The sequence below is a fragment of the Corvus moneduloides genome, chromosome 5, assembly GCF_009650955.1.
Source record: "Corvus moneduloides isolate bCorMon1 chromosome 5, bCorMon1.pri, whole genome shotgun sequence".
Taxonomy (NCBI): domain Eukaryota; kingdom Metazoa; phylum Chordata; class Aves; order Passeriformes; family Corvidae; genus Corvus; species Corvus moneduloides.
In genome coordinates, this window is record NC_045480.1 from 11,724,271 (window position 1) to 11,737,207 (window position 12,937).

At 39.1% G+C, this 12,937-nt stretch overlaps 1 protein-coding gene across 3 annotated transcripts in view; it reads right to left on the reverse strand.

Annotated features, from left to right (window-relative positions):
* KIAA0232 (KIAA0232 ortholog) overlaps positions 1-12,937 on the reverse strand; it is a 65,395-nt gene that overhangs the window by 4,657 nt on the left and 47,801 nt on the right. For all 3 annotated transcript variants that reach the window (XM_032110387.1, XM_032110388.1, XM_032110386.1), the window contains 2 exons: positions 8,782-12,079; positions 1,050-1,131 (listed from right to left, as the gene is read on the reverse strand). In XM_032110387.1, the coding sequence (XP_031966278.1) occupies positions 1,050-1,131; positions 8,782-12,079 (3,380 nt within the window). The remainder of the gene's footprint in view (positions 1-1,049; positions 1,132-8,781; positions 12,080-12,937) is intronic.

Sequence of the window (12,937 nt, forward strand, 5' to 3'; positions counted from 1 at the left end):
TGACGGCTTTCTCTGACATGGCAGCTTCTGAGCGCCAATCTGCTCTTGCACTGTGCACATTTCTATACTTGGAAGCGAAGTAAAAGTTAAGATCTTCTTAAAAGTCACCCTGTCCTAAACACCAAAGTAAGGCTGATTTAGAACCAAGAACCCAGTTTAGTTGGTTGCACTTAAAGGTGCACTTCAGAAATAGTAACTGGCTAATCTACTTTCAGATTATTAAGGAACCCGGTCTCTGATCAAAACTTTCTCACCCTGAGCCTGTACCAACAGAAAGCACCAGAGATCCTGTCAACTCAGGATACAGAATGTTCTTATTTAGCTTCTTGCCTTCTCCCCAGAAAAGGTGAATTGGTATGCAGGCAAAAAAAAGCTGCCTGGATTCTTGCCAGTCCACTGAAAACCTGGGCTTGAGTCAGTTGTCAGATGCTACAGATTCCTGGGAGTGCTGGAAGCACACCTGCTTCTGGTCATGAGCAGCCTGCCTACTAAGACTGGACTTGCTCTCTGTGCAGGACAGAAAAATTCCCAGACTGGTCAGTGTGAAAGGAGTGGCCAAGTGACAAATCCCTCTCCTTCCCAGTCTCAGAGATATTCCACACATTCACTGAATAACTGGCATGTTATTTATGCACACCCATAAAAGGTAATCATCATGTTTTCACATTCTTATAGAATTACCTATCTAATAAGTACTTTTCAGGATGAAACATTAAAAAATGTAATAAAGCGTTTTCAGAATCAGAGATTTTCTGTTTACTTAATTGCAGGCTTTGGAATTAAGTAAATTTCCATAAATGTTGAGACTATTTTAAAACCACTTTCTTTTAAAACCAACTTAGAATCATGCTAGAGGTTTACTACAAGTGCAACTGAAGCATCCCAGTTCTCTCTCAAATCAGAGAATTTTTTGTGGAAGCTTACTGGTGTGGGTTTTTTAAATACAGACAGTAAATCCAATTCATCTGCAATTCCAGTCCATAAGAAGGAGCATTTCATTCTAACATGGGTGCAACAGCAAGTTAGTTCTAACAGGCAGAGGTGCTTACCTTCACACTGTGATGCAGGAAAAAGGGGAGAATAGAGCGCCTTTTCCCACCAGCATTGCTTTTCCTGGCTGCCACTCATTCTCTGCAGATTAGTATTCAATATAGGAAAGTGTTTAGACAATAATCACACTTCATTATGCCATAAATAATATACTTACATGTAAAGGAGGAAACTCTGGTATTACAATGAATTTTCGCAAGTCTTACAGGTCACGCTGCTCGACTTGTAACACTAATGCGAAATGACTGTCAAACTACAGTGAACATCCATTCTCTGAACTCTTACAGCCAATATGAATTCCATGCTGGGGCTCAGACTTTGCCCATACAGAGTTACACAAATCCAGAAAAAAAAAAATTAATTCCAGCCCTACACTTTATAATCTAGAGAGAGCTACCCGATAGATGAAAGTATTAGTGAAATGTTAGCCAACTGACAAATAGTTCAGTGTAAAACAAAACAGAAAAGAAAGTGAACAAAAAGTGGCAAAATTTCATGTTTGAAGTTTGGAAGGATGAATTAGCAGTACCATTACCCAATGGGAAAACACAAAATTAGAGAATTTTGTGTCAACATGAAGAAGAAGTGGTTATGAGGATGATCAATGATTTGTATTTGTGCTAGAAGTAATCTAATCACTAAGATTGCCAAAATACTCTCCCTTCCCCCGTATTTTAATGCTAGTTTAACTTTACCAGAGGCCTTTCCTTACAGAATTGACAGACACGGCTAAAATACCAAGGGCTTGTCACAACAGACATGTCCTCAGTTCCATGGCTGTACCTGAGGTAACCCTATTAGCCTTCAAAAGACAATGCCAGCTTGTAACATCCTCTATAGCTATAAAAAACAAACTATAGTGCAACTGCCTACAACAAACACTAACAAATGAGCTTCAACACTGACTTTCTAGCCAGCTTCCTCCTCTGTAAACTTGAGAATGTTTAAACATGGAAGATTAATGAGCATCCTTTTGTTCGTCCTTAAGCTACTGTAGAACTACACACCCATAGAACTTAAACTTACAAACACTTATTCCTTAATAAAGAGAAGCCCCTCTCAAACCAAAGGAATGACTCAAGAGCACTGTATTTAGAAACATGTCCTAGATTCAACTTATTTGAACTTATCTGTGCTGGTTTCCTGTCATAAGACTGAGAAACAGTCTTTTTGGAACCACCCTCCAAAAATTCGAACTTTTAATTCCAGAAAATGGAGTTCTTAGAAACTTAAGCCATTGGTAGGTGTCTTTTTTAACATTAGAAAAAAAAAAAAGAAAAATAAAAAAAGCACAGTAGCTCAAGAGTATAAGCAGGACTTCGTAAGAAATATGTACATTTACAAATATATTCAATCCTGAAAGCCTCACTCTGTGCTGATTATAGATAGAGGCATCTAACTCTACAGGCACAATGCTTTATTAACTTCAAAGTCTCTGCTACTGCTGCTGTCACACCTGCACACGGGATAAGCTGGATGAACCCCAGCAGGTTACAAGCAAAGCCAGCTTGAGCCTGGCAGGGCATAACAAGTGCAGCAGCCTTCCTTCCTGGGCTGAGGCACCAGCAGAGCCCAGCACCTGCTCTGGGATGGCTCTGTGACTGAACTGACACTGGCTGCTTCAGCCCCTCTATGCTTCCATCACAGCCCCGATACCTGGAGAGCTGGAGCAGGTCAAAGAGCTCCCAGCTCAGTGCAGAGTTTTTGTTTGGGAGGGGATAGAGGGCACTTCTGATGTCCATTTTACACATCTGTGGAAGAAGAGTTTTTTCCTACAGTTGCTTAAGTGTTTCCTAGAAATGCACAGTCTCACATTGTGAAATTTTTTGTGAATTCAAGAGATACTCCCAATCAGTAAATACAAAATACCAACTCCAGAATAGCACCAAGAGTCTACCTTCCTTTGCTGGCAATTTTTCCCTTTTAAAACACGATTTTCAATTTATGTCTCCTTCTCCTCCTCTCTCTCACACACACTCATATATACTTCCAGTGTTTTATGAAAAGTTTTAAGTTGTCCAGCTAACCATCTAAATAGCTGTTATTTAGAATAGTTCTGGTATTAAATATTGTGACTGGAAGTCTCTCCTTTCTGAAACTATTCATATTTATTTTACTTTATTCTTAAGTTGAACTCATAGCAGGGCAAAACCAGCTGCAGTGCTGTTTCACTCCCAGTTTTGCTGCTGGTCAGAGGGAAGACTGCTGGGTTTCCTTTCTGTTTTTACAGCTAGGCACAGGGTAACTGAGGCTTCTCCTAGACTATTAGATACTAATTTGGAAACACCATCACTGACTAGCTGTACTGCTTCAGCATACTTGCTGACAAGGGTCACGGCTGACAAGGGTGACAAGAGGCTTGCAGAATGTGAGCAGAATAAGCACTAAAGCCTCAGTATGGTCTGAATGAATATTATCAGAATTGTTACAACTGACAGAAAAAATCATATTAATCTGTAAGCACAGATTTATTTGAACCTGCTCTGCAACCCCTTACTATCAGGAAGAATACAACACATGAATAATTCAGAAGTCAAAGCAGCAATGAACCCACTGAGTCCCATTCCAAAAGATCAGGTCCTAATTTTAGTTCATCAGCCACCCAGTGAAGATACACTTGGCTCAAGAAGCCAGTCACAAATGAACAAAGGGAGCCGAGTCGAGACTTCATATTCTTAAAACCTATTTGGCAGTAACCTCATTGTCGAATTTCACTGAAAATATACGTGCAAGGGACTCTATTAGATAATCTAGCCTCTACTCTTGCACAAAGCTGGATTCAACTACAATGCATCATTCCTACATTCAGCCTCATCAAGGCAGAATTTCCACTGCTTCCCTAAAAAATAATTGAGCCTTACAATATGCTCATTGTCTGGTTAGAATTCTTATTCTCCAATTTCCCTTACTGTGATTTAAGGTCATCACATCCAGTTCCTTTGTGTTTACCAGAGACTACAGAACAACACAGCTTTTCCCTTATCTCCTCTAACTATGAATATGGCTTCTGCAAAACTGCTGCCTTTGCTCCAAGTCTCTCTTATTTGAGATAAAACACCCCCAGTTCCTTCACTCTGTTTTTGTAAGTAGTGAACTTGATGTTCTCTCGTCAAGACACCTTTCCTGATACACAGAGCCCAATACTCTAGCAGAGCAACTCCCCTCTTACAGGAGAGCATTCCTGTGCATGGATCTCAATCTTGCTGTCTTTTGCAGTGTGTCATTCCTGATTTACACTCAACTATGATCTATTTGAAGATGCTTTTCTGTTTCACATAACTGCCTCACCTGTCACTCCTCCCATTGTGTTTGTAAAGAGAGTTATTATTTTCTGTAGAAATTTCAGTTGCCCCTGCAGGATTACATTTTACATTTCAGACACTGCTCCACTTTAACAACCTTTTGATTCTAATCCTGTCTTCCAGGACTGCAGACTTTCCCAGTTTCTTATCATCAGGGATTTTCATAAACATGCCACACACTAGAAAAAATACTCATCTCTGTTGTCCTTCAGTAAGCCACTGGCTGTTATTCTGAGAGTGCAATCTTTCTCCTAAACTAATAATTGGAAACTTTCTCTGTTACCCATGCATTTGGGCCACTTACAATTTAGAGTATTTCTTTATGGAATTTAAGAGGGTCATTGGTTCCATTTTCCCTGAGTTCCATTTTTGTCTTTAAAAACATAATATGCTTTTTACATATTTTCTATCTTCCATGTGCTCTCAAACAAGTATTCTAGTAGGCTTTTCCCAAATTAGTTGCTGCTTTTCATGATACTTGGGTGAATATTGCTATGACTAGCTGCAACAATGTAATACCTGTCTTTTCATTTAGCAATGACAATAGATGCACTAATCAATACCTTGGATATCACATTATCCTAGCTTTCCAAGCTTGTTAGTTCTGTTTCTCAAATATCTTTCTGTCATCTTTCTGTTTCTGATTTACTTCTAGAACTTTCAGGTGTACCAAATCTTTTTTATTGGCTTTGTTTAAACCTTGGTTTTTTTCCTCATGATTTTTAAACTGTTATTGTGAACTCTATCTTTTTTAAGTCCTTTCATACAAGCCCTTCAATATCTCTGCAAAATAATGTTTTCTTAATTAGAAGGTTAGAGCTTAGGAGTCTTTGTAGGTGTTTTCATCACCTGCCCTGATCAGAACTTACCAAGAACTATCTGGATCAGTCCTGTCTTAGGTAGCCCCCAAATTACTCACTCTTTTACAGTCAGTCCTTTGTTTTGTATGTGCATGACTCTACATGCTCTTTTTCCACTTGATTCCCCTGATTTTAAGGCATGCAGCAGACCTCTCTGAATTTTGTCTCCCCCTTATCACTACCTGGATTTATGGCAGCTTATCTTCTACATTCTACATTCTACATGACCTCAGAACCAAGGTTTATAAAGCACTCTGCTTCCCTTCCTCTCTTGACAGCCCTTTCTAAAAGGGTTATGCACTTACATTGCATTACTCCAGTCCAGCACAGAACCTCACCAAATCTCATGGCCAATTCAGTAATGAGATCCACAAACACAGTTTTTGTCAGTAAAATTTCCTCATCCCCAAAACCTTAGGTGTCTTCAGACCTTAAAACCCCTTTTATCTATCTCAAGGACCCAACAGTACGAGCATTCTTAGAGCGTACCTGCTGGTTTGGAGCCTGCATAAAATGTGTTGATAGGAGATGCAGTGTTGGTATATTATTCACAGGCCATTAACTGGTCCACATTGGGTACTTACCCATGACTCCACAGCTAAACAGTAGGAGCATTTACTTGGAAGAAAAAGGACTGTCCTTGGTGGGGGCAAGGGAGCTGTGTTTGTGGGGTTTTATGTAGTTGTTTGGGTGGAAAGTGCTGGCGGTTTTTTGTTGAGGTTGTTTGGTTTGGACTTTTTAAAAAAATTATTATTTTGTTGGTTTCATTTTGTTGTTGGTTTGATTTTAGTTTTTTTTAATCTTATGGCTAGGTATATAAATATCATTCATGTTTGAAAAAGTTCTGCAGGAGCTATTTGCAAATTCCTGCTGCAAAATACACTATAATTCTAAAACAAGTGCTCTAATATAGAAGGTAAGAGGGAGGAAACTGAACCAGATTCTCCTACAGTCTTGTTTATAAATAGGAGGTATTCAGAGATGTGTGTTTGCACAGCACATATATAACTCCAGTTTAAGTGATGCAAAACAGAATGTGTTACTATTACACTGTGGTTTATACTAGTATTTTCACATCCATTATTTATGCAAAAATGTTGGAGGTACCTCAGAACACAACTCAAACTTTACATTAGATGACTGAGTTAAACAGTGACTTTAATTTCTGTCCTAAGTCAAGCATAGAAACACAGAAAGTTTCATTAAAAAAAAAAATCTTTACAAATATTGATCTATACTAATCAGTCCAGACCATAGTGCCTGCTTTTCCCCCATGCATGTATGTGTGGGGTGTCCATGAAAAGTTTCTCCTAGACTGTCCTAATTCTAGGTATTTTATATTGATTTTGCTTAATGCTCGTGAAAATAAGTAATACCACTCTTAAAAAGAAAAAAGGCTCGCATCTTTTATAGACACTTTTAATGTGCCAAAGAGCCAATTACCTTCAGACTCCAACTACTGGTGCTTAGAAAAGCCCGGAGTGTGCTCACACCTTCTTGAGACACGGTAGATACAGGGGGATGAGTTAACCCAGGCTGTCTGAGCTTAGGGGGTAATCAAGCTCCCCAGGCCCCCCAGGAAGAGCTTAATTGCAAACCAAACTGGAGTCTAGACTGCTGAGAGGGTTGTTGGCCCTTTGTACTTCTCAGTGGTTTATCACTTTGAAGCTATGAAAATGCCTACAAAATCATGTGACCTGAGCAAGGGAAGCAGTAGGTTTTCCTCTTGCACTAAGGAACTTAAATAAGATAAAATACCAGAGCTTTCTGAGCACTGTTCACTACCAAAAGCCCCAGAGCTACCATAAACTATGGTACCACTGTAAACTTACACCAGCCATTTACTAGTTTCTTGAATGGATAAGTGGTTGAAGTGAATAAGCAGCCTCACAGGGCACTACACATCCAGAAAGAAGATCTGAAAAGGGCTGGAAGGAACTTCAGGCTCTTGCTGTCACATATAACTGTATAATCGTTTGTTTGTTCATTGTTCCCTACTGCATGATGAAGTTAGATTTCCCCAACTCCTACTAAAAGGCAATTACAGAATCTGTTCTGACTTACAGTCTATTAATTTTTTTTGATGACTCCTTCTGCAAGGCCTGGCACAAACACAGAAACTTCCTAGACCCCAGTAAAGATTTTTGAAGCCACTTCATCTCTGTTAACTTAACAGAGCAGGAGGAAGCAAGATGTCTAGAAAGGGTCTGGAAAAGCCACAAACTTGATTCTCTTGTGCAAGCAGGAGATATCAACTTACTGATGCTGGGAAAAGAAGCAATTAATTTAAAGGAGGATGAGAGAAGAAGCAAATAAGGAAGAAGGAAAATAAGAAAGTCTGATTTTTTTCAACAAAAAGGTGAGCTTCAGTTTTAGCAAGAGAAAGGTTAGCTTGCCTGTATATGAGTTAGTGTTTCAAACTTATAATTGAGAAATATGCAATTGCACAACACAAGCTGGGTGCAACTCTTCAGTTGAAAGTGGAAAAACTTCCTCCAAACGTAAATATTACAACTGCTGAGTATGTGCAAGAGGAGGCTGAAGAGGAAAAGAAAATATAAGATGTAAGCAAAAGAAAATGTAAGATGTAACTTATACCTATCCAGACAATATCTCTGGGCTGGCCACACATCTAATTGATTTTGATAGTTACATGTTTCTACTCAAGAGCAGAGGGAGCTCACAGCAAGAAAAACTCAGGGTATTTTTGGCTAGAATGGATTTTTTACCTTGATTATTACTTAACTTATGGCTAAAATTACTGGAAAGAAAACTCTGATCTTAACCCATATTTATGCTGAGTCTTTCTTATAGTACTGTGGTAGTGATGGATATTTTGCATCCACATTTTATTTCTTTTTGGCTCTATGCTGACAAGAGGATGCTTTAATTTCCAGACAATTAAGCCTTTTTACAAGCCTTTCTTTGCTGAAGTTTACATCCAGTAGTTCAACTCCAAATTCTTCTACTTGGAAGTAACTATATTCAGAAGACTGGCTTCAGATCTTTTTCTTCAGAATTTTAAAATATGTTTGAATTAAAATCAGTAATATTTCATTACTCAAAATTTATGCACATTTTAACATTTTATATGTAAATCAGATAACCTAAAGACCTAAGGTAAACAGATTTTAAAGCCACATGAGTGTACACATGCATATATTTCTAAAGGTATGCAAGATGACACCAAAATACCTGAAGATGGTTTATTTTTCACAGAATCACAGAACGACTGAGGTTCAAAAGGAACTCTGGAGGTCATCATGTCCAACTCCCCCTGCTCAAGCTGGGCCCAGTAGAGCAGGCTGCCCAGGACCTTGTCCAGATGTCTTTTGAAATCTCCAAGGATGGAGACTCTACAACCTTCCTGGGCAACCAGCGCCAGCACTCGGTCACCCTTACAATAAGCAAGTTTATTCTTATGTTCAGATGGAACCTCCAGTTTCTCTACAAAACTGTATTTTCTAGAGATCTATATAATCACAAACATTTACTCTAAACTGTCACATGACAAACTGCTGGTTATCAGCTGCCAGCTGCAAATTCTGTAATTTTATATATCCACATACCTCTTCATGCTCTCCTGAAGAAACAGGATTATCCTCATACGTGGGGAAATGACACCCTGCTTTACAACTGCAAAACCTGCCAGTCTCCTCACGTGGCTCCACTATTCTGCAGTTTACTTTAGAGCTCTCCACCACTCTCCCTTCTAGAGATTCTTTCATACTGCATTCTAAGCAGGGATCTTGGTTTCCTACTGGCAACATCCCGGCCGACTCTTCTTGGGAATCCAGTGATGTCTGTGCACTCTTCTCCATTCCAGACTTTTTTAATCTGGGAAGGAATTTTCCAGATTCAAGCTCTGATTTTCCATAATAATGCCCTTCTTTTTCTGCATCTTCTTCCAGAGGTTTGAGATCTGCTTGTGGATCCTCAAATACATCTACTTGAGGAGGAACAGCAATACCTCCCTCATCTTTTTCTGACTCAAATTCTGACTCGCTTCCACCACCTGGAGAAAGTTCAGATGCAGAAATTGGGCGAAAGTGAGTCCTCGGAGAAATCCGTATAGCCCTGTACTGCGTTCGATCAACACCACATATCCTGGGGTGTAAAACCTCACTGTCTGAATCAGAGCACAGAATCGACTTAGGTTTAAAACTAGGGCTGAAAGATGCGATTCCTTCTGGCTCAAATGAACACTCTACATGAAGAACTTGTGAAAATGGATTGTTCAGGTCAAAGGAAGAGAATGAGTATTCAAGCCCTGGTTCTTCGACTTGAAAATTACCACAAGCTCCCAGTAAGTCTTCATGGAAGATAAAAGAAAAACCCTTATTTAATCCATTATCTCCACTCTTTGATTGCTCATTCTGCTCAAATGATACAAACGGCCTCCATAATTGCCTGTGGCCAGGAGCAAAGCTATTACCTGGAGTCATAAAAACATCTGTACCAGCTATTGTCACCACATCAGAAGCTGCACACTGCAGTAAGCTCCCCTTTGAGTGACCAGGTGGCACCACTGCCCATTCTCCATCACTGTTAAATGTTTTGAGCTCCCCATACACACCACCAAGTATAAATGAGTTTTCTTTATCCTGGTTAACATCCCAGGGTTTTGATGGTGTGGTATAGTCACCACCATCTACTTTTGATAAATCATTTGAGACAAAGGCTCTCTTCTCTACATTCTCCTTTTGACCTTCCCAAAGGTGATACTCTGATCTTTGCACTGCTTTATTGGGTTCCTGGAGGGTTTCAACTTTTGCTTCTGTATCCAAACAGCAGCAATAGTTATTTACATCCGTTGAAAACAATTCATCTTCTATTCCTTCTATTTCTACCATCGCTGCAGAATTTCTGTCTGTCATATTTGTCCAAATATCTTTAATAACCCCTGAGCTGTAGCCATCTCCATGTGGACTGCTTTCCCTACACCCTTGTGTAGTTTCATAGTCTTTACTTTCTGCTTTTTGTTCTAGCTGAATACCACAGACAGATTCTAGCTTAGATTTCTTTTTGAAAATCAAAGTGGGCATTTCTCCTAAACCTCTAGCTTGTTGCTGGCAGGTTTCTTCTGGCAGAAAATCTAGAATTTCTTCATCTACATAATTCGAAGACACTCTAGGAACTACATAATTAATATCTTCTGCATTAAATTGCGTGGATTCTTCATATGGAATATTTATAGTCTCATTGTCTGAACGTGTTTCTTCCGAGTGTGACCATGGACTACAGGTTCTTGTTGAAAGATTAGAACAGTGTTCATTTTCATCAAAGGCACTATTTTTGGTCCATATTAGCAATCTAGACTGTGTTTTCCCAAGAATATTAGCAGTGCTACTAGAATCTGCATTTTCATTTCCCAAGTTGAGTGTTTCAAAAGAAAATGGTAAAACAGAGTTACTGCATTGCACTTCAAACACTGAAAAACAAGAGTTTATACCAGACCCTTCATTAATATCTGAAAAGAGCTCTTGATTGCCAGCAAGCATGTGTGAATTAAGCATTGTGCTGTCTAGGATGGGGGAGAATCTAATCGGAGAATCTCCTCCAAAACTTTCCCCATCTGCATCACCAGAACTAGAAGATGAACAGCACTCCCAAAATTGAGCTAAATTACTAAGATCTTGCAAGAACCACCCTTCAGCACCAACAGAGCTGGTCGAATCAGTCCATATTGCACTTTCCCCTTGCAACTCCATTCCATCTAACACTATGCAACATTCTGCCTCAAAATCAGTTTTTTCTTTACTCTTCTGTCGAATCATATTTAAAATCCGACTCTCCCCTTGCATCGTATCTGAGGCACCAGGATCCAACATGGATTGATCAATATCCACTTCATAGAAGTGCGTTAGTTCGGACAGATGAACATCATCTAAATATTTGTCGTCCTCTGGTTGAGAACATATTGAGGTCCCAGCGAGGTCAATATCCTCATTTAGAACTGCAGGCATTTCTACAAAGTGACCATCGATGAAAGTACCTGCTGCGAGGTATGTTTTATGAATATTATTGTTGCTAATACAAAGACCATGCACTGATTCAGACAACTCTTCTACAGCCTCTGATGTTACTCCACATATATCTTCTCTGTTGCGGTATGTAGTCTCCAGCTTGCTTTTTCTGCTAAGAGGAACAAAGTACTCCGTAATCGGCTCAGTATACCACAAGGGCTCTTCTTTATATTCCTTTTCATTTCTACTGTCTAAATATAAATCTTTTCCATCACTACCGCCAGCTTCTTTTCTTCCAATTTCTTTTAATGGCCTTTTACCTCTTTTGCACAGTTGTTTGATGGACCCGCTGCTGCTGCTGCTGCTGCTTCCACTGTGGACTTTTCTATCAGCCTTTTCACTGGATTTCACTGACAGCCTGCTCTGCCCATTACGCCCTTTTTTATTCCGAACCTCTCTTGTTTTGTGTCTTACTTTAATACATTTCATTGATGCCTTGTATTCACCTTGATTACCACTAGAACTTGAGCCAGCCTCACTGGATCCGGACGACCAGGAGCGGGGACGCATCTTTCCCTCAGACTTATGTCGGACTTGCTTTTTGTACAAAACAGGCTTCTCTTCAACAGTGTTGTTACTAAACTTGTTTTCTTTCTCGTTTTTACTCTTCTTCTGCTGGGTTCTTTCCTGTACAGTGGCAGATACTTTATTACTTCTGTCTTTAGTTACTTCACTTTCACTGTTGCAGTCCTTTGGAGAAGATGTATCCGTGCTAGTTGGTGGAACAGTGGATGAAGATGAGGAGCTAGAGTAAGAGCATACTTTGGATTTATTCCATACAGTCATAATTTCCTGCAGGCAAACTGGCTTTTCAGAAAGAGGAGGAAATGCTTCATAGTACCTGAAAGCAAAACAAAAGAGACATTTGGATCATAGAGCTTCAGATAAGCATTAAGAGTATTACTAAAGTATTACTAAAAACACAGCAAAGCACTACCTGTCTAATTGCTAAAAATCTAGTTTGCACTACATATGCACATGCCATTCATTGCTCTATTTGAATGCTATCAAAGGGAAAATGAAAATGAGTTTTGAAAGTGCTTATATTAATATATGTTTAGCAATATACTGCATACAAGTTAAACAATTCCCTTTTCAGAGACTGCTAAATATCACTGTAGAGAGAAATTGTGGATGCTTACAGCAGTGGTTCCAGGTTTATTAGGTAATGTGGCAATTCACTACAGTCTTCTTAAGTGTTTGATTTAGATTATAAATGAGGAAGTCCTGAATTTCAGTTAGTTCAGTCCTGAATTTCAGTTTTTAAAATTCTTGTTTATGAAATGAGACACTATCTGTTAAATTCTGCAGTTTGATCATCCAGTTATTAAGGAAAAGTTATTAAAAAAAGATTAGGTTTTGAGTAGTTTAAGGTGCTTAACAGCTTTATGCAAGAGGTACAAGATTAAAATATGGTTTTCTGCAACATTTAAAGTAGCATGTGTTTGGTGGTAGAGAGATTTATACTGAATCACATATATTTCAATGAAAACCTATTAAAAAAATTTGGACTCCATTAAGTTAAATGCACATAAGCCCAATTAGTTCCCTGAAGATGGATCATCCATTTAGTAACAATTCTACTAGGCTGTTGCTACTATTAAGAGATACAGAAGCAGCTGTATCTCCAAGAGAGGTCAATGATAAAACTCCTGGGTAGTTCAGCAACACTGGACTCAGGTACTTGGTAACTAGGAGA